This window comes from Mus caroli, unplaced genomic scaffold, assembly GCF_978045245.1.
Source record: "Mus caroli unplaced genomic scaffold, Mus_caroli_1 scaffold_5, whole genome shotgun sequence".
NCBI lineage: Eukaryota > Metazoa > Chordata > Mammalia > Rodentia > Muridae > Mus > Mus caroli.
The window spans coordinates 29,371,612-29,394,276 of record NW_028227260.1 but is presented as its reverse complement, the minus strand read 5'-3'; the positions used below and the strand labels follow the sequence as shown (position 1 = coordinate 29,394,276).

At 40.5% G+C, this 22,665-nt stretch overlaps 1 protein-coding gene across 3 annotated transcripts in view; it reads left to right on the top strand.

Moving 5' to 3' along the window:
• The window catches only part of Mid2 (midline 2), a 98,524-nt gene that overhangs the window by 52,107 nt on the left and 23,752 nt on the right, over nt 1–22,665 (top strand). For all 3 annotated transcript variants that reach the window (XM_029473305.2, XM_021153074.3, XM_021153072.3), the window contains exons 4-5: nt 19,386–19,493; nt 21,301–21,449. In XM_029473305.2, the coding sequence (XP_029329165.1) occupies nt 19,386–19,493; nt 21,301–21,449 (257 nt within the window). The remainder of the gene's footprint in view (nt 1–19,385; nt 19,494–21,300; nt 21,450–22,665) is intronic.

Sequence of the window (22,665 nt, the reverse complement as noted above, 5' to 3'; positions counted from 1 at the left end):
CTTGGTTGGTGGTTTAGTCCCTGGGGGCTTTGGCGGGTCTGGCATAACACAGATTTTAAAAAAGATTATGAGAGTAGCCATTTTAAGTGATCATCCAAAAGCTGAAAGCAGTAAGACAAGTAGGATCATGAATCAAAGCCTGAATTTCAGCTTGGGGCGAAAGCAGTGTTGCCTGTTTTCAATCCAGCACAGCAGGTTGGAGTGGGAGAGCAATGGGGAAGGAAATCCGTATTTATTTAACTCCTACTATGTACTTGGTATTATGAGATCCCTGTCTCTCTTAGTTCATTTGGTTTTCACAACTACTTCTGAGATAGTGTTATTTCTGTTTTACAGGTCAGAAAGATAAGCTCAGAGATAAGTGATTGAAAGCCAGTCAAGCCTACTTGACTTCCAATACAGAGCTCTTTCTACTTGACTGTGCTGCCTTCTGGGGTAGAAAAAAAAATGTACTAATAAAACACAGAAACAGCACATGAAACTCCTTAAAAGAAAGAGGGGCCAGTTTTTCCAAATAATAGTTTTAGCTACAAAGAGTGTGATCAAAAAGCAGGACGACTTTGATGGTTCTAATGGAACGTGGGTGGGCTGAGAATCTAGCTCTATCGCTAGAGATGCATGGAGCCCTCATGGGTTCAATGTCCAGCATTGAATGAGGTCCTAGTACTTGGAAGATAGAGGCAAGAGAATCAGAAGTTTAAGGTAATCCTTAGCTACATGTACCTTGTTAAAAAGAAAGGGAGGGAGGGAGGGAGGGAGGGAGGGAGGGAGGGAGGGAGGGAGGGAGGGAGGGAGGGAACATAGATAATCTGCTTCAGAGTTGGCAGCTCAGCTTATGTTGGAACCAACACTAACAAGCTTGCTTGATATTTTTTTTATCCCTATGGACCTGTTAATCATTATCCATAAAATGCAGACATCACTCTGATCCATATACCTCTTGGGTTGCTGTAAAGATAGATATAGACATGAAATATCTTACAGAGCTCTCTTTATGCTAAACCATGATGGCTGTACAGTACTATTATTCTCTCCATGGCTTCACTAGGTAGATATGGGTGAATGAAATTAACGGTGTCTCTAAGGGCAAATTTGTATGAGAAAGTGGCTCTGTAAAGTTAGGCTTTTGTCTAGCAACTATTGGGGTGGGGAACACAGGCTTACTTGCCTTACCTTAAGAGTAGTTGAGAGAGTTATGTAATATAAAATGTATGTAAAATTACACATAGACATAAATATCTGTCTATATATGACCACAAATACATACGTATATATGTACATATATTTTGTAACTTACAGAAACTTTTTTCTGTTATATTCACAGAACATTCACACACAAGTATATGTGTATATGTATATGTATATGTATATGTATATGTATATGTATATGTATATGTATATATAATGACTTTTCACAGCAAGGCAACACTCATTGAGATCCCTGGGTAAGCCTATTTCCTTGTGACTCCAGCAGCACTTGTATAATGCCAGAGTTGCTGTTATTTTAATAACTGACTCTCCTTCCCACCCCAATGGCAGGCAGGCTAATAGGTTGATTCCCTGCTATGCTACATAGAATGGAAATTGAATGAGAGAAAATAGACATTTGTTAGCAAGTGTTTTAATGAGCTTCCTATATACAGAGATTTTACTCTGCTTGGAGCTCCCAGCACAGAACAGATGGAAAACTCCCCCCCAAGAAGCACTATAAAGAAGACTTAAATCTGAATGTAATTACAGTGATATATTTTTATAACTAAATGAATATGGTAGTTACCTTTCTTTCATTGACACCTATTTCTTTTAGATTCTAACGAATATCTTTTGGCCCTCAAAGCCTGGGGATTGTGTTAATTATGGGATATCCTAGAGCAGAAAAACAAGTTTGGGCCAGCCAAATTCTTTTCTTGCTAACCATATGAAATGTGATTGGTGTTTTGTTAAAACTCAGTGGTTGACCTCCCTCCTGCCATTGCCCCTTTGCTCTGAATGATGATACTAAATAGGTAATGATGTGGTTCCTGGTAGGGAGAGAGTCAATCCCTCTGGGCACTGACCTTTTCTTCTGAATAGTGATGGGAAGTGTGATAGCGTGGCCCCAGGAGGAGAGTCTGTCTTCCTTTTAGAGAGGAGCTAACCCTATCCTACAGTGTGGAGGTCACTGTGTTCGTGAATGGGATCAAGAGCTACAGCAGGAAGAGGAAGTGAAAGGGTAAAAATGGTAAAAACAAATCATGCCTGGTCCGGGATGTTCCACAAAACGAAGCACATCACAGTTTTAAACCAAAGAAAAGTATTTCAGATGATAAAATGGTACTTGCTTCTTTCTGCAGATGATGGAAAAGTTATAGGAGGAGTCACAGTTGCCATAGTCATAGATGTCATGGTGAAACAAGACAAAAACAAAAGGAAACTGACATTTTATCACACATTAGAAGGTGTATAAGGTGATTAAATGACACTATCTAGTAAACATATACAAAATCTTCTGAGATTAGGTATTACTATTATCCTATATAGAACAGAGGAAACTGAGTCCATTTGCTTGTTGTAAAGGAGGCTTGTCTAGCAATATATTTTGATTTTATGCTCATGTTTTAAAAAATCCATTTTCAATTTTAATGGAATTTTGTTGTGGTGAAGTTAGGCTGTTATCCCAAGAGTTCCAGAGAACTTTTCTTCCTTTATATTATCCTTAAGAATTTGTAATTAGAACATGTTCTGGGTGATATGCGTGTGTGTGTGTGTGTGTGTGTGTGTTTGTGTGTAGTGTAATATATGTGGACAGACACCAATATATTAATATAGATCTGTTTTCTCTCCTTTTCTTAACTCATCCATCAAGTGCACTAGTCCTTCTTGCCATATGACTTAGTTGAGACCCATGGAACTATATCCTCAAGAAATACTTGTCTTTTGTCACAGAGATGAGACTATTCTGAGACTTCCTATCAGTTACGTGCGCAAACATGACTCATTATGTTCTTTTCTGTAGGGCTTTTTCCTATGGTACCTCTCTCCTCTCCTCACTCTTGACCTGACCTGTCCAGCTCCAAGGAGTGCACTTTTCTGCTGTAGCTGATTGCATTCTTCTGCTTTTTTTTGTTGTTGTTTTGGTTTTTCTAGTGGCCCCCTGCCTTTTCTGAACACGGAACGAGGATTTTGTGTTTTGTCCTTGGAAATCCATTGCTTCTGAGAGAAGCTCTTCTTTCTCAGAATAATTCCTTTCCTGTCCTTAGATGTTAGACTTGGCATTTCTCTGGACCTTCCAGTAGAGATTGCTGGCTCTGAATGTGTGTAGAGAATATTTGAATGCTGTATTCATCTTCAAAAAACGAAAGCCTTGGGGAAGAATGCTTATGACAGACATGCGTGCCAAGAGGGACTAAATTTTCCCTGCAGCCCAGTCCAAGAATAAAGAAGGTATAAACTTTCCATTACTTGCCTTGTCTTTCCCTCCTTCTGTTATTCAGAGAAGCACACCCAGGGCAGCTTTGACTAAAGCTCACATAATAGTCAGAAACTTACTTTCTGGGACTGCCATTGCCACCCACATGGTACATGAACTTAAGCAGAGCACCATGTGGACACCTCTACTATACTGTTGTACTGAAATTTCCTGACCATACATATATCATGTGTTGAACTAACAGCTTCCTGAAGGCAGGAGCCATGGCTTTGCCATAGTCATTTAGAAAACTGCTATGCCTAATGGTTCTTTCTGATCCATTCTATCACCACCACCACCCTGCCCCTCACCATCCAGGTTCCATACTATCCAAAAGTTTGGGCTTTCTACAATGCAAATGTGTCATGCCACTTCCCTTTCACAAAGACTTCAGTGTTTCCCCACTGCATTTAATGTAAAGGTATGTAAGACTCACCATGATCAGGACTGTGCTTCCCTTCATAGTCTGTTCTTTTAGCATCTGTATTTCATGTTTTGTTCACCAATTTCATAAACACTTATGTTCATGTTTACCCTTGGCCAGGCACTTGAGGTACAGTGATGGACATAGAACTTACTTGTCTAACCAGGAGTTAACTGGTTTTCTTTTCTTCTGGCTGACTGTCCTATAAGGCACTGTTGAAGACTCTTCCTCCCCAGGAAGCCATGACCCATGTTCCATCCATCTTCCTTGCCCTTCCTCTACCTAGTTTAGGTACCTCCCTTTCTTATGCCCAGAGTATCCCAATCATACTTTCACCTCTGCACTTTTGTGTATTATTTTTTTCTCTCCACCAGACAAAACTCTAAGAGTAAGATATCCTGTAATTTTTTTTAAAAAATGTATTCATTCTTTTCTTGTGCAATACATCCCTACAGCAACTTCCCATCACCCCTACTCCTCCAAGCTCCCCCTCCCCTGCCTTCTCCCCTAGATCCATTACTCCTACATTTATTTTCCTTCAGGAAAGAACAGGCCTCCCAGGGATACCAACTCTGAATACACAGCAAGTTACAATAAGACTAGGAACAAACCCTCACATCAAGGCTGGATGAGGCAACTCAGGAGGAGGAAAAGGATCCCAAATAAAAGCAAAAGAGCCAGAGACACCCCCATTCACATTGTCAGGAGTTCCCCCAAAACACCAAGCCAACAACTATAACATATGTGCAGAGGACCTAGCACAATTATATGTAGGCTCTGCAATTACCATGTCAGTTTCTGTGAATTACCCCCCACCCCACCCCTGTGAGTCGCATTTATTAGTTCTCTGGGCCTTGCTCTCTTAGTGTCTTTGACCCTTCTGGCTTCCACAATTCTGCCTCCCCATCTTCTGTGGGGGTCCCTGAGCTCTAGGAGGAGGGGCATGATGGAGACTTCCAACCCAGACACTCTGCCTAATGTTTGGTTGTGGGTCTCTGTAGCAGTTCCCATCAGTGGCTGGAGGTAGCCTCTTTTATGATGATTGGGCTAGGCACTGATCTCTGAACATCATTAGGAATGATTTCCTACTTTTTGGGGGGGGGCATGTTCAGTTTTACCCGAGATTTCTGGGCTACCAATCCTCCAGTTCCTGATCATCCAGGCATTGTCCAGCACGGGTTTCCTCTAATGGAATGGCCTCCAATTAGACCAGTCACTTGTTTGGCCACTCTTACAAGTTCTGCACTACCATTGCCTAGCACATCTTGTAGACAGGACAGATTGTAGATGGAAGGTTTTGTGGCTGGATCGGTGTTCCACCCCACCACTTGGAAGCCTCACCTGACTATAGAAGATGGCCAGTTCAAGCTTAGGCTCCATATCCCCCATTACTAGGAGTCTTCACTAGAGTACCCTTCATAGATTCCAGGCAGTTTCCACTTCACTCGGTTTCTATGTCACCCCCCATGTGCCCTCCAATTCCAGTCATCTGTCCCTATACTTTATCCCTCCATATCTCTTCCAATTTGATCCTTCCTATTTCCATCCATACTAGCCCCCAGTCCACCAGCAAAATCTATTCTGTTTCCCTGTCTCAGGGAGATCCATGCATTCCCCTATAAGCCTCCTTGTTACCTAAACTCTTTGTGTCTGTGGGTTGCAATATGATTATCCTTTGCTTTATAGGCAATATCCACTTATAAATGAATATGTACCATGTTTGTCTTTCTGGGTTACCTCACTGAGGATGATTTTTTTTTCTAGTTGCATCCATTTGCCTGCAAATTTCATGTCATTTTTTTAAACTGCTGAGTAATATTCCATTGTGCAAATATGGAGAAAGAATTTTTTTTACCAACTCCACATCTGATAGAAGGCCAATATCCAAAATATATAAAGAACTCAAGAAACTAGACATAAAAAGAACCCCAAACAATCTAATTTAAAAATGTGGTACACATCTAAACAGAGAATTCTCAATGGAGGAATCTCAAATGGCTGAGAAGCCCTTAAGGAAGTGTTCAACGTCCTTAGCCATCAGGGAAATGCAAACCAAAACTACTTTGAGATTCCATCTTAAACCTGTCAGAATAGCTAACATAAATAACACAAGTGACAGCTTGTTCTGGCGACGACGACATAGAGCAAGGGAAACATGTCCTCATTGCTGGTGGGAGTGCAAACTTGTATAGCCATTATACAAGTAGGATTTGTATGGTTTACAAATGGGACTAATATGATTGTTCTGTAGAAAATTGAGAATCTATCTCAAGACCCACCTCTACTACTTTTGGGCATCTACCAAATGGATGCTCCCTTCTACTGTAAGGATGCTTGCTTAACTATGTTCATAGTAGCTTCATTCATAATTGCCAGAATCTGGAAACAATCTAGATGTCCCTCAACTGAAAACTAGATAAATAAAATGGGGTATATAAGCTTCTTCTTCTTTTTTTTATACCCAGCACATGGCTTGGTCCTAGCACTGTTAAGAAATTGATGATTAAGTAAACAGTTCCCCCTGGTGGCTAATTTTTAGAAGTATAGTTTTTAATGCCCCAGAAGGATGAACCAGTTACCCCGGTAAGGTAATTTTTTTCTTTCAACTTTCTTTCAACAGTAAGAAAGGAAGTATTTTAAAATATGTGGTCTCCTAAAACCTATGTTGTTATTTAGACATTTCTCTGTTTTTTCATATTTCAGCAAACAATATTGAGATGACAAAACAGATCAAAGAAAACAATTTTGAGCAATCTTGTAAAAAGAAAATATAAGCGCTATTTGTCTCATGTAATGAAAAAATGTAACACGGCACAGTTCTCTTTCAGTATCCATGGAGGATTGGCTCAGATACCAAAATTCTCAGATGCTCAAGTCCCTGGAAAAGCAGGATTTAGTATTTGCATATAATCTAACTATATCCTTGTATATACTTTAAATATTTGCAGATTACTTATAATAGCACAGTGTAGCGGCTATATAAATAGTTGTTGTACTATATTGCTTGGGAATAAGACCAAGTATCTGTACATATTCAATACGGATGCCAATTTGTTCAAATATTTCAATTATGAAGTTGATTAAATCCACAGTTACGGAACTTACAGATGTGAAAAGCTATCTGTATAGGCTTTTTTCATTATATCTTGACTTCAGGGTCAACACAGTCATTCTTATTCATTGACTGATTCAACTGATACTTGTAGCTTTACCTACAAGTCAGGCACTAGGCTACATGTTGTGGATTCATTTGTGAACAAAACAATGTCCCCACCATTAAGGAGCTTGCATCCAAGTTAAGAGGCACAATTTTTTTGTTTGTTTTTGTTTTTTGAGACAGGGTTTCTCTGTGTAGCCCTGGCTGTTCTGGGCTCACTCTGTAGACCAGGCTGCCCTCGAACTCAGAAATCCACCTGCCTCTGCCTCCCAAGTGCTGGAATTAAAGGCATGAGCCACCACTGCCTGGCAAAAAAATTTTAAAACATATTCTTATTAAGAATTATGACTGGTATAAAAATAATGAAGGATGCAGAATGATATATGTATGGAGGGAGAGGCATAGAACAAGAGACACAGAGGAAGAGATTGAGATTATATTGGATTCAACTATTTTACCAGATATTTGTAATTGTTAGAGTTTCAGAAAACTACAGAAATGTCTCCCTAGGCATGCCTAAAAGCTTATAGGAACTCTAGAGAGTTTCCTTTTTTGTTTACATTTTGACTTGGGGGGAGGCGTATATTTTGTCATGTGTATATGTATTCTCATGATCACTACTGTAATTAAGTCATTTTGTTATCTCCCCTTCAAAATCACATGTGCTACCTCCTTTTTAAAAGTAGATTTACGCATTTATTTCTATTTTATGTGTATGATGTTTTGCCTCCATTCATATCTGTGCACAGACTGCATGTCTGGTGCTCACGGAGGCCACAAGAGACTGTTGGAACCCCTAGACCTGACATTACAGATGGTTGTGAATCATTGGATGTACATAGTGGAAACTAAACCTGCAAGAGCAGCCAGTGCTCTTAAGCACTGAGTTGTTTGTTGAACCCCATGTGCTACCAATTTGTAGTATAGTCACATCTGTCTTCCTTACAGCCACTGGTCTGTTCATCATTATAATTTTGTCATTTTGTAATGTTTTGTAAGTAGAATCATATAGTATTCAAAATATTATGATTTTCTATGTCACTTATAATGCCTCTGTGATCCATTCAGCTTGTATCAATAGTTTTGTTCTATGATTTTATATGGTTGGGAGGGCATTCTGTTATATGAATGTTCCATTGTTTGCTTATTCTTGCTCTCAGCAGGGAATATTTCAGTTGTTTCCAGCTTTGGGGCTGTTATAGTAGTTCATATTAGTTGTGTGTGCACGCTTGCATAAATGTTCATATTTGTAGAATAAATGCATAGAGGTACAAGTTAGAGACTTGTATCTCTTTGTGGGTTTGTAACCAATTACTGTGTAGTAGAAACGTAGTGAGGTGAAAGAACACCAGATGAGCAGTCCAAACATAGCTCCAGAGTGGCCTTTAATACAATGTTGGATGGTTCTGTCCTGTTTCCAGAACTCACAATTTAGCAATGAGGTAGAAATCTATGAGGTTTTTCAGTCTTTTTCAAATCTAATCTGTTCATAGTTCTGATGGGATATGTATGTATGTATGTATGTATTCTTCTGTTTTGTTTTTGTTTTTGTTTTTTTTGAGACAGGGTTTCTCTGTGTACCCCTGATTGTCCTGGAAATCACTCTGTAGACCAGGCTGGCCTCGAACTTAGAAATCTGCCTGCCTCTGCCTCCCAAGTGCTGGGATTAAAGGTGTGCGCCACCACTGCCTGGCTGTGGTGGCGCACTTTACATCATGCTCACTGCCTCCATCCCGATCACCCCTGCCCATGACCCTTCTCCCATTACCCCTACCCTTCTCTTCTGAGCCCATACTTGTTATCCCACAGACCCTGGCACATCAAGTCCCTGTGAGGCTAGGTGCATCCTTTCCCATTGAGGCCAGACATGGCAGCCTGGATAGAAGAACATAGCCCATGGACAGGCCACAGCTTTTGGGACAGTCCTCTGTTCCTTCCAGTTTGGGATCCACGTGAAGACCAAGCTGCACTTTTACTGCATATGTGTAGGGAGGCCTAGGTCTAGCCCGTGTATGATCTTTGGTTGGTGATTCAGTCTGAGAGAGCCCCAAGGGTCCAGGTTAGCTGACTCTGTTGCTCTTCCTGTGGAGTTCTTATCCCCTTTGGGGCCCTCAATCCTTTCTCTTGTTCTATAAGAGTCCCAAAGCTCCTTCCACTGTTTGGCTGTGGATGTCTACATCTGTCTGAGACAGCTACAGGGTGGAGCCTCTCAGAGGACAGCCATGCTTCTGTCTGCAAGCATAACAGAGTATCATTAATAGTGTCAGGGATTGGTGCTTGCACATAAGATGGGTCTCAATTTGGGCCAGTTATCAGTTGGCCATTCCCTCAGTCTACTCCATCCCCCATTCCTGCATTTCTTGTATACAGGATAATTTTGTGTTTGAAAGTTTTTTGGGTGGGTTTTTGTTCCTATCGCTCCACTGGTGTTCCTGCCTGGCAACAGAAGGTGGCCTTTGAGGGATTTTTTTAAAAGTAGGTCCTTACCTCATTTCACAAAGAAAATTTAATTGTGTACATACATAAAACACTAGATGTAAAACCTAGGTCATACCTTTCCTGCTCTTTTCTTTGATGTTCTGAGCAATTGCCTTGTATAAAAGGGCATATTGATGGAAACAGATGCAGCAGCCCACAGCCAAACATTAGGTGGAGCTTGAGAAATCCTGCCAAAGAAGGGGAGGAAAGATTGTCAGAGCCAAAGGGGTCAAGGACACCACAAGAACATGGCCTACAGAATCAACTAACCTGGGCTCACACAGACTGAATTGCCAACAAGGGAGCCTGCATGGAACTGACCAAGGCACTCTGTACATGTGTAACAGTTGTATAGCTTGGTCTTCTTGTGGAATTCCTCACAGTGGGAACCGGGGCTGGCTCCTACCCTGTTAACTGCCTTTGTGACACTCTCCTTCTACTAGTTTGCCTCACATAGCATTAATAGGAGAGGAGGTGCCTAGTGTTACTGTAACTTGATATGCCATGGCTGTTTGATATCCATGAGAGACCTGCCCTTTTCTGAAGAGACACAGAGGAGGAATGGGTGGGCAGGGGAGAGGGTGAGTGTGGGAAGATTGGGAGGAAGAGAGAAGGGAGGGGAAGCTGGGGTAGGCTTGTAAAATAAATAAGATTCTTAAAGGGGTCACATTGAGGGAGACAGTAGCTAACCTGAAGACTACAAAGGTTTCATGGTCTGATTCCGGGAAAGAAAGTTCTCCAAACCTAGCACCGAAATTAGCATATTCAATTATTCTAGAAAAGCCATTCCTAAGGCTGGTATGTGGAGCACACTGGCCTTTCCCTATATTGTCAGAGATTTTTGATAGGTAGGCAAGTGTAAAATAAGCATGTGTACATCAATTACATTTTCTACATGGGGGATGTATTGTATTTTCCTGTCAAATAAGAAAAATACACAGTGCTTACAGCAATTAATTCTAGAAAAGGTGGTTATCCTGAGAGAAATCACTTCACTTAACACACACACATACACATGCACAGTCACACATGTATACACATGCGCGCGCACGCACGAGCACACACACACACAGTGTTTAAAATCAGACATGTACAGCTGCCTAGTTTAAAATCGTGGTTTTGACTCTAGCTGTATGACCTTGTACAGATGTCTACAACCTCCGTGCTTCCTAATTTCTTTTTCAGAAAGAATAATGATGGTGCCTTCCTCAGAGGGCTGGTAGGTTAACCAAAGCAGCTAAAATCCACGAGGTCATTAGAAAAGTGACAAGCAGCACGAAGTGTTAAGTATTGTGTATCTGTCCCATAAGCTGACAGGAAATGTGTCTCTTAGTCAATATCTGTCTGGTGCCCAACTCATTAGCATTCTTACACCACTGGAGGTGGCTTAGCTCCCATTCCCCACTTGCTTGGCTTCAACAACTATTTCTCATCCATGTCCTAATGTCTCATGTCCCTTCCTTGCCAACAAACAAACAACACCAAAAACCAAAACAAACAAACAAACAACAAAACCACCAAGGACCTGAGGCTGTTAGAACTGTGTAACTTTGCCCAAGTAACCTTTGCCTCCCTCCTAGGGTGTGGTTCCCCCAAGGGCGGGGAGCTAAAAATCATATTAATAACTTCATATATTTCTTAGTTCTTAAGGTGGCCACCTTTTCCCAAATCAAAAGGAAAACACCAGGTATATTGGAGAAAGTCCTGCTTCCTTTAGTTGTTTTTATGTAAATCGTCACTACTGTCTTTGAAATGTTGTGGTGTTTTGAAAACAACATAAAAGATCTCTCTTTTTCCCTGTATTCCTTTGAACCTAGCAGCTGTCTGCGGGAGGTGCTGGCGCTGGCCATGGGGGTTGTGTATGTATGTCCTTAAAGTGTGATCTGGCTTAACACCTTAGCTTTGATGCTACCACAGTCAGTACTATGTCTGCTTCCTACATATTGCATTTTCTTGAGGGCATCATTGTAAAAAGCAATAATGTTTTGCAGCTTTGTTCGATGGCAGAGCTGTAATTCACCAGCTGCCCAATTTACCTCTCCCTTTCCCTTCTCAGCTCCTTTGCACAGAAAGCAACTGCATGTGAATGACTTCCAACTCAGGCTCTTTTGTCTGATGTTATGGAGTGTGAGACGAAGGAGCAAAACAGTAACTGAAAAACAGGAAATGGGAGTTTGCTGTGTCCTCTCCCACTTCTTTGGGTCCTGTGCCTGTTTTCTCTCCCTACATGCTTTGGGTGTTAACTATAACACCAAGATCCTGATTCAAAATGGCAGCACATATTTCCATAGCATATCTGCTAACTTCATGGGCTTCTTTTGTGTATATAAGCATGTATATGTTACATGTACATGTATGTACACATGCGGGGGGGGGGGAAGCAAGAGGCAGGTATTGGCTATCTCCTTCTACTCCTCCTTGCCTTATTTTTTTTAACGGGGTCTCTCACAGACTCTGGAACTTATCAGTTCAGCAGGACTAGCCGGCCAGTGAGATCCAGGCAGCTTCATGGTTCTTGTTTTTCCTCAACACTAGCCCTGAGAGTGCCCACCACCATGCATGGCTTTTTATGCATGTTCTAGGGATCTAAACTGGGGTCCTCATCCTTGCATGGCAGGCACATTACCCACAAAATCGTTTCCCCAGTTCCGTTTCTTTCTTTAATAAAACACAGTTTTGCCTTATTCCTCATGGTGCCCTTAATCTCAGAAACCTCCTGCCTCAGCCTTTTGAGAGCTCCAAGTATAAGTGCAAGCCACTTTGCCCAACTTGAAATCTTTTTAAAACACTGCCTTTGTGTGTGTGTGTGTGTGTGTGTGTGTGTGTGTGTGTGTGTGTGTACAGGAACACATGCCTGTATGCGTATGTGCCTGTGGAGGCTAGCAGAAAACATCTGAATGACCTTTCTAGTTTCTCTACACCTTCTGTTTTTGAGACCATGGTCTTATTGCTGAACCTGCTCTTTTGGCTAGACTAGTTGTTGGCCAGTGAGCTCCAGAGACCTCTGTCTGACCTTTCCCTGCTGTACTGGGGTCACGGGTGCTTGTGGATGCACCTGACTTTTTGCATGTATGTTAGGGATCTGAGCTCTGGTCCTCATGCTTATGCAAAAGCAGTTTACCCACCAGACTAGACTGTCTCCCGATCGATCCCTGCATTGCTGCTTCCAAACTAACTTCACTCTGTTGCTCGTGCAATCTGATCTGCTTCACCAGGCACATTCTCTCCTGTTCCTCCCTATACCTTTACTTTCTTTATTCATATCATTCTCTGCCTGGGCTTCTCTCCCTTTAACCCCACTTCTTCATGCCCAACTGTTGCCAGATCAGCTACAGAAGACATTTTATGATCTTCTGTGATTGTTGACTGGCAAAGCTAGATGCTTCCTGGTATGTTCTCATAGGGCTTTGATGTATTTCATTGTATAACTTGAGCGTTCTTTAAATTCTATTTAGTTGTATTCACACTTCATTCTTTCTACTAAACATTAAGTGCCTTGAAAGCAGAAGCTGTGTTTTTCATCATTATATTCTACTCCTTGTAAATGGCAGGCACTCACTTTGCAGAAACAAAAAGTTCTCCATGTGATCTTTCATGCTGGAATTTTAGAAATGTCTAGGTGGAAGGTGATGATCTATTTGAGAAGACAGTTTCTTAGTTGGCATTGACTTGTCAAGTGGAAGATACTGAGATGTAAGGGCCAGAAAGCAGTCTGGGTATCTGGGATAATTTATCAGTAAATAGGTATTGTTCCACCTGAACCAGACTTCTTAGTGCCTTCTGAACTCCTATACAACTCTCTATAGGATGGGTGATGTGAGGATGAAGAGGAAGGTGTGGATAAGGACATTTCTCACAGAGGCAGAGAGAAGGCAGAGGAACTTTAAACACGGGAATAAAACAAAGACTTGGAGAATGACCATCCGAGAGATTTCCCCTTAAAATTGTCCAATGCATTTGCAATGGCTTATTGATCATCAGTTGACACGTTTTAGAAACATCAAGGAGCTAAGTCTCTGGGCATGCCTGGGAGGGATTATCTAGATTGAGTTTATTAAGGTGGGAAGATCCACTCTAACTGTGGGAGGGATCTATGTGGAGTCTTATAGTGAAGAAAAAGGAGACCGCCTGCTTCCCATTCTTGGTTTCTGATTGCCCATGGAAGGTAGCTAGCTGTCTCCAGGTCTACCTGCTGTCATCCTCCCCCAGTGATGTACACTGGAACTGTGAGCCAAAGCAAGCTGACCTTCCTGACCTTGCTTTTGTCGCATGTGTGGCAGGAGCAAGAAGGAAAGTAGTTAATACAACATCTCTGAAAGGAGCTAAGGGTCTAGGCCACTTACATTCCAATAGAGAGTTTAAGCACTTGGCCAAAATAACTATTTACTTCAAAAAGATCTTTGTAACCTATGACATTTGTGAACACCCCATGTATTTGTTTCCTTGCAGTGACTAGCAGTAAAAATCCTCTCAACAAAGGAGCTGTGATTTTGTACTAGGGAAGGGTAGACAGTTGACAAGAGTAGATCTTACTTTACAGTTAGTCTTGGAGCTGGGACAGTCTCAGCAGTAGAGTGTTTGCTTAGCACTATGAGGTCTTAGGTTTAATCCTCACCACTCAAAAAGGAGGCGTGGTATATGGCTGGAAAACAATATGCAAGTCAAGTTCTTGCTGCAGTTGAAAAGAAAATTAAACAACATGGAATCAATAAGACCTGGGACCTGGCCAGGGCCGCCTGGGTACCTAGAAAATAGTGAGGCTAAGATACTTTGTCTTCAGTATCATGGAATGCTCCCCCAAAGCTTTCTGAGGTAGGTAAATTAACACAGGTTTGCAGAATTACCCCACTGGTATCTTCAAGGAGGATAAATGTTTAAACACAAAATTTAGTATAAATGTATATAAAATCATTTAGCCAAGCCCACTAACTGGAAACAAAGTCCAAGGAAAACTGGAGGCTTCCACACGCTGACTAATTCACCAAAGACATTTAATGAGACAACCCGAGTGACGTTAAATGAAGGGTTAAGATGTAACTGAAGCAACCTTACTGTATATTCACATAAAACTGCAAACAAAACACTGGCCTTTCAAATGCCGTCCAAGCAATTTGAGTTGTTTTATTCACATCATGAAGACAGATTTTCCCTGGAGTTTTTCCTGTTCAGAAATCATTTCAAGACCTTGCTCTTCTGGGCTGCTTCTTGACATGGAAACATTTTAATGTCATTGCTTTAGACTTGATTTGGACTTTTGCCTCTTCAGCCAACTTTCTGCTCTACTAGTTGTGCTTGGTGTGTGTGTGTGTGTGTATTGTTTTAATGAAATGGCTCCCAATATCATCCCCATCCTTGGTTCCACACTTCAACCTAAATTTTCTCTACAAAATATATTTACGATGGCATAACTACATACACACACACACACACACATATGTGTGTATGTATGTATGTATGTATGTATGTATATTACTGGGCCAATTCTATTAGCAAATGTTCTGTAAGTAATCATTTTGCACAAGGCATTGTGCCAGGCACAGTGGAAGGAACAACGCAGTGGAAAAATCTCTTCTCAAGGAGCTTGGTGTTTAATTGAAGATTTTTGAGCAAAGAGTAGTTATATTTCTTGTTACTGTGACAAAATACCTGGCAGAAGCAATTTAAGTCCAGGAAGGTTGATTGTGGTTGGTGGTTGGAGAGAAGGAAGGGCAGCAGGTATGGGACAGCTGCTCACACTATGTCCGCAGTCAAGAAGCAGCTCACTGTGTCCTTTAATTCAATCTAAGACTCCAGACCATGGCAGGGGGCTGCCCACACTCATGTCATGTTGACAATGAAGGCTATCATGAGTTGATTCCTCATGTTTGACCTGTCCTCTTCACTTCCTAACAACTTCCTTAATCCTCCTTAAGTTTGTTATTAGCCCATCCGATCCAATGCTATTTCTTAGAACTTCATTAAAAAAAGTTAACTGAGGACATCCATTATCTTGCTCTCCCTTACCCCTCAAGAATATTTGATGGAGAGATGGTTCAGTGGTTAGGATAGCATGTTGCTCTTTCAGAAGACTGGAGTTTAGTTCTTAAGCATTCATGGTAGGCAGCTCATAACCACCTGGGACCAGTTCCATTCACCTCTGGCCTCTGTGTGTGTCCCGCCAGTGTGCACAGACAGACACAGTCACATATGCACACAGAAAGTTCTTGACATGGACTTTCATTCAATCCTTGTTTGATTTTAAATTTCTTCCTTCTTAACTTTGAAATCGCTAACTCCTTCCTTTAATGTTTAATACAAGGCTCATCTCATTCTGGTATGTTTCTCACTTGCTCACTGAGAGTGCCCTGTTTTCTTTCAATCTCTGTGTTTATAGTTGGCGTGACTCAGGTGGTACTTATGCTACCTTGATTCGTTTCTCTCTCTCTCTCTCTCTCTCTCTCTCTCTCTCTCTCTCTCTCTCTCTCTCTCTCTCTCTCTCTCTCCCACACACACACACACACACACACACACAAACACACACACACACACACCATCCTTCCTCATTTATATTACTAAGTATTTGAAGACAAGGCCTTGCATAATGCATCTTACAAAAAGATACGTAATAAATGTTTGATGAAGAAGGCAAAGAAAGAGTTATGGGCCTGCATGGCAAAAGACTTATTTTGAGAACAGAGAATTCAGTTAAAGAGGCCTTTTGAAAAATGTGTAAAGGGTCATAAAGGAATTAATGTATTGACAACTTGGCTCAGATCCTCATTTTATTACTAGAGGAACTTTAGGGAGATCCAAATGACAATAGAGAAGGGCTTTGGGACTATTGAGAATTTACATGGACTCTTAGGGACAAGTTTGCTGTGAGACTGTTTTTAGTGATCTCAGATGCTACATAAAGTCTTACCGACATGACTCCCCGAGGTAGATGAGAGAGAAGACTATGTGGCTTCAACCCTGTCCGATGACGTACAGGCAACTAAGGAACTCTGAGATGGGGAGAAGTAGTCTTTCCCAGGGAAGTACACATCACTTGCTTATCTAATACCAAATTATCAGCCCTGAAAATATACATACAAATATCATACTGATTGAGCATGTCGTATTTAGGAACACACACACACATACACAAACACACACACACACACACACACACACACTAGCATGTAACAACAATTAATGAAAAAAGAGGCCATGGATTTGAAGGCAAGTAGAAGTATGGGAGAGGTAGGAGGGAAGCAAAGGGAAGGAGGAAATGATGTAATTGTATTAAAATATCAAAAATAAAAGAAAGAAAAAAGTTTTTTTTTTTCAAAATAGTTACTAAATCCAAGTAACTGTAATAACATTGTTGATAAAACTGAGTAAATCAGAAGTGGATAGTAGATACGAAGGAAAAATGGTTTCATTATTAGATATCATATACAGAATTTATACTAACACAGAGAACCATTTGCACATATTAAAAGAGCAGTAGGAGTTGCCTTTTTAGGATTATCATTTCCTTCGCTCTAACAGATACTGACATAATGTCTAGGATGCATCGCTCACTCTTCTGGAGATAGACAAAGCACAATCTCTGCCTCCAGACTTCCCATTTAAGCGGAAAAGACTCTGTAATACAATTACAGTGATATGAAATAGCAAGCAATGTTACTGAATTATATGGAAAGTGTTATGTAAATGTAAGTAGGAGAGTGACTGATTGTGTAGTTACCAATGAGGAAAAGGTAAAGAAGGGATGATTGCAGTTTGCCTTGGAAGATAAATAGAAGTTTGCTCAATCAATGAGGACCTGCCCTGCCAAATAAGAGGATAATCTCAGGAAAAAGCATTGCACAGGCAAATTCATGGCATTTTAGGGAAACAAGACGTCTAAAATGATTAAAGAAAAAAGGATGTCAGAATAAAGATGGGTAGTGCAAAAGGGATGGTGATTATCAGAAACCAAACACAGATGTTGTTACAGTGGACCTGAGAGGAAGGATGTGCAATTGTTAAAAGTGCGCTGTCTGAGTGGATCCCTCTGGAACTAGTCTTGTCTCTCTCACTCCTAACTGTGTAGGCTTCAACAAGTCACTTAATCTTTCTGGGCTCATGTTTTCTTATCTGTTGAATGGAAATAGTGATACCTTCCATAAGAGATTGTTTGGGGGATTGAAAGGTGATAAGTATAATAGATTACACTGGTGCCTGGCATACCACAAGTGTTCTGCAAAGGTTAGTTCAAGGACTCAATGACAAGTAACAAGGCACGGGGCCAGTCTCTGCCTGAAAAAGAAATCTAATGGATTATGTCTATGTTTCCAGATCTCTAAGCAATGACCCTGGGAGAACTAGGTTGCTCTTTTATTCTCAGAGGAATGAGAGTTCCTTGAGATGATATGATATCTACTTGGGGAAAGTAGAGCTAACTTAGGGAAAAGCAGAGGAGTCTGAGAAAAAACAACCATGGAGAAGGGCCAGGGGGACTGTTCATTTAGAATAAATAAAAACTGTCATTATTGTATCCCTCCTGGAAGGGAGTCATAAAGAAAAGTAATGTTGCCATTAAGTGGCAAACATTTTGGTTAGATAAATTTTATAATTGGGGCTGTGTAGATGGTTCAGTGGTTAAGAGTACTGTGTGCTCTTGCAGAGAACTCTTTTCAGTTACCAGATGCTACATGGTGACTCATCTAGCTCCTTGAGTTTTGATGCTCTCAAGAAAACCATTGTCTATTTCTTGGCTTTCTAGAGTTCTGCTCAAGTGGTCCTTGAATAGACTCTTGGGATGATTGTTCTTCTCTGGGTCACTGCTCCATGTGCTGCTGAAATGAAGGTGAACCTCATTTGACAGTTTCTGCTGACGGTCCTCCTCAGCTAGCCTTGGGATTCATTTAACAGACCTCAGTTTGAAATATGGCTTTTGGTACCTAATTAAGCATTATGACAAGTTACTCAAATTCTCAAAGCCTCAGCTTCTGCATTTGTGAAGTGAGAAAAATGACTTCTGTATTAAAAAGTTACAATGATATAATGATATTTTAATACATGAACTACTGCTACTGTAGTGCTTGGCATGTCAAGGTCTTCAAAGATGTTAGCTCCTCATCTCTTCTTTCCTCCTTATATCTTGAGAATCCCATGATCTCCTGAATTCATTTTAGCATGTCCTGGGGACTTTGTACCAACCAATATTACTAGTTGAGGAAAGGAAGTGAAGAAGTCTGTCCATGGAAAGACATAAAGGAATAGTGGCTTTTTATTCAACTCATCCTGACTTTGTGGCAGAGATATGCTGATGTAGAGACAGTATCTCAAAATAGGAAAAGTATTTAGATATTGGATAGAATCTTTTCTCTAAGCCAAGAAATATGAGTAAAACATTATGACAACTATGTGAAAAATATCTACACATTCATATGTTTAATGTAAAATCTCTCTGCACATTCACATATTTAAAAATCAGAAAACTGAAAACCTTTTAAGATAGAAATATGTTATTGCACTGTAATCTTAATATCATTGTGCCTTTGGAAGAGGCTCTTCTTTCCTTGAGATACATGAATCTTCTTGCCTTCTTTTTGAAAGAACCACAGGAGGACAGGTTGATGGAGTAAAGGGATTTGCACAGTGGGAAAAACATGCCCCCATCTCATCTGTCCTTCTGCCCAGCCTTCCATTAACCATCATGACCTACCAGAGGCCTGGAGAGCTTCCTATCTGTGGTGCTTCAATGCCTTTGCATCATTAATATCATCATCTCTACTCTTCTTCTAGGAGTGGATCTTATCGAGGGAGGTATGGAAGAAGTGCATGTTTAGCTGTCAGTCCGAACCTTTTAGAGCCAGCAGGGGACAAAAGCAATAATCATTGTGTAACACTTTGGACTTTCTTGGCAGGTGAATACTGCTATGCATGAGGCAAAACTTATGGAAGAATGTGACGAGTTGGTAGAGATCATCCAGCAGAGGAAACAAATGATTGCTGTCAAAATCAAAGAGACAAAGGTAAACCACAGTGTTTCAGTGAAGCCAAGGTGCAGTGACTTTTCACAAAATTCAGAGTTCATTGCTGATGATTGCAGTTTGGAATTGAATAATCAAAAGGAAATAAGGTCATAGGGAGAGATACCAAGAAGTAATGTTTGGCCTTTCCTAAGAGTCTGAAAAAAAAAGGGTGGCAGCTCTGGGTGATGTAAACATTCTATAACTCGACCTGGATGTTGGTTATGTACGTGTGTGTATGTGTGTGTTTGATCATTTACTTAGTATGTGGATGATTTACTTTAGCATGCTTTAGGTTTTTTGTGTCTATTGGTGTTTTGCCTGGATGTATGTCTGTGCACCATATGCATACAGTGTTCTTGGAAACCAAAAGAGGCTGGAGTTATAGTCAGTTGTGAGCTGGCATGTGGGTGTTCTTGAAAAGAAATCGTTACTCTTAACAACTGAACTCTCTCTCTAGCTTCTTCTCCCCCATATTTTAAGGTAATGAAAACAAAGAAATGATGGTAGAAACATGAATCTGGTTTTCAGAAGAAATGTGACCAACTTACAAAAAGTGTTGAGAAACTATTATGATTCTGTAAAAGGATGCATTCTGATATAGTAGAGGTATGCATGGTAGATCAGAACACGATGACATTGAAGCCAGGAAAGCTTGGAGACATACAGCAATTTCTGGTATGAGTTATGGAAGATGTAAGCCTGACTAATGATAGAACACATGGAAAGGAAAAGCATAATAACTGCTAGAGAAAAAATGATCTTATTCAACTTATTAGCTGCAATAGATGAAATAGAGCCAAGTCAAAGAACTGCAGATTTTTCTTTCTTTTCTTTTTCTTTCTTTCTTTCTTTCTTTCTTTCTTTCTTTCTTTCTTTCTTTCTTTCTTTCTTTCTTTCTTTCTTTCTTTCTTTCTTTCTTTCTTTCTTTCTTTCTTCCTTCCTTCCTTCCTTCCTTCCTTCCTTCCTTCCTTTCTTTCTTTCTTTTTGTTTGTTTTTTATTTTTTTGTTTTTTTGAATCAGGGTTTCTCTGTATAATAGCCCTGGCTGTCCTGGAACTCGATTTGTAGACCAGGCTGGACTCAAACTCACAGAGACCTGCCTCTGCCTCTAGAATGCTGGGATTAAAGGCGTGCATTATCACCCAGCTGAATGGCAGATTTCTAAGCAGGGAGCTAAAGAGTCAAAGGCATCAGATGAGGCCATGCAGCTTCTGGATGTGTCTAGGCTGCTGGTAAATGCTAATGATTATAAGGCCACGGTAAATGTGTAAAGTTATAGGTACCTCACTTGATGATCAGTACTTTGTGTCATAGTGGATGGTTGGAAGTAACAATGAGCTGAAGTTTCCAAAATTACATCGTGCTAGGTATATAGGCACTTAGAGAAATATATACATGTAAATATAGCTACTCATAAATAAAAATGAGGTACTTTTGTTAAACACATGTAAAAATGCATTGCCAATAAAATGTAAACAATGATAATCTCCAGGTGGTACAATTGCTTTTTACATTTGTGTTTAAATTTTTCTATAATTAACATTTATTGCTTTTACAATCAGAACAATGTTATTGAATCTGTAGATAACAGGGTAGATGGCTGAATGCAATGTAAGTGAACAGGTTATACTTTGGACAAGAGACTTAGCAGGCAGGGTGAGAAGGTGAACAGTTGTTTCGGGGGTCATGGGATATTAATTACCTTTATTTTTAGAATCACTACAGCAGATCTCCTTCATGTTGTTTTATTGTTTTTAATTAAGCGCAGTATGTTTTATGTCATCTTTTCTTCTACCAATTCTCTTAAGGTTATGAAACTGAGAAAGTTGGCACAGCAGGTTGCTAATTGCCGCCAGTGTCTTGAGCGGTCAACAGTCCTCATCAACCAAGCTGAGCATATCCTAAAGGAAAATGACCAAGCACGGTTTCTGCAGTCTGCAAAAAACATTGCCGAGAGGTATGTGTGCTCCTGATGTTCTTTTGAAATGCCTGCTCTTGTGCAAAGGGGCTGGCATAAAGTCACTTAATTCTCTTCAGGCATTGTGTAGTAGCTGCCACCTGAAGATTTTTAACAGCTAGGTAATTATTGAGCCTTAGTGACAAATTATCCTGTAGATTTCTGGACCCCGTTCTCTGTCTTTGCTGCCTGCCAGCTCTTTTAATGCATAGCCAAACATAGGGCTACCTCCTGCCGTTAGCTTCCTGCTAGGTCTTCAGCAATCTGGGATAGTTGTGGTGTGTGGGAAGACAAACTCTGGGCTACACTGATAAGATGTGCCTTTCCTAAGCCTAGGCATGGTTTTATTTTTTTGAAATCAATTTCACCCCCACTATCTTGCCTCCAATTCCTCTCCTATCCCCCATGCTAATTTTTTCTCCCTACTCCACGTGACCTCCCTCCCTTCCTTTCTCCCTCCTTTCTTTCTTTCTTTCTTCCTTCCTTTCTTTCTTTCTTTCTTTCTTTCTTTCTTTCTCTTTCTTCCTTCCTTCCTTCCTTCCTTCCTTCCTTCCTTCCTTTCTCCTTTCCTTTCCTTTCCTTTCCTTTCCTTTCCTTTCCTTTCCTTTCCTTTCCTTTCCTTTCCTTTCCTTTCCTTTCCTTTCCTTTCCTTTCCGTACAGTTTTTGTTGTTAGCCTTTAGCTTTTTCTTGCGTAAATTCCTTAGAGAAGTAATTCTTTGGCTTTTGCTTAATCTCTTTGTCCTTTGAAAGTTAATGCCATGAACCTTGTATCAGAGAACTCATGAATCATTAATAATCAACCTATTGGCCCAGAGTCTATGCTCTAAAGTAAATCATTACCCAATTAGTCACTAATTATTCAAGGGGCTACAGCAACCCATTAGTCCGGATATGGTCTTCTTTACATATCCCCTCTCATTCATTGAAGACTTGTTTTTAAGCTCATGATCTTCCCATTGGTACTGTCATCATTTTGAGTGAGTTCACTTGGACAGCTAACCTATGTAGTATGCTTACCTAGCCATTCACCTTCTCTGACATCTTCTCCAGAGACGACCAACTCAGGTCACTCACTTCCTAGGCAATATCATTATCATCATCGTCATCGTCATCATCATCATCATCAAACAAACAAACAAACAAACAAACAAAAAATTTAGGAGACAAGTTGTTGATAAATGAAAAATAATTTATTGCCAGTTTAGCTGAACCAAG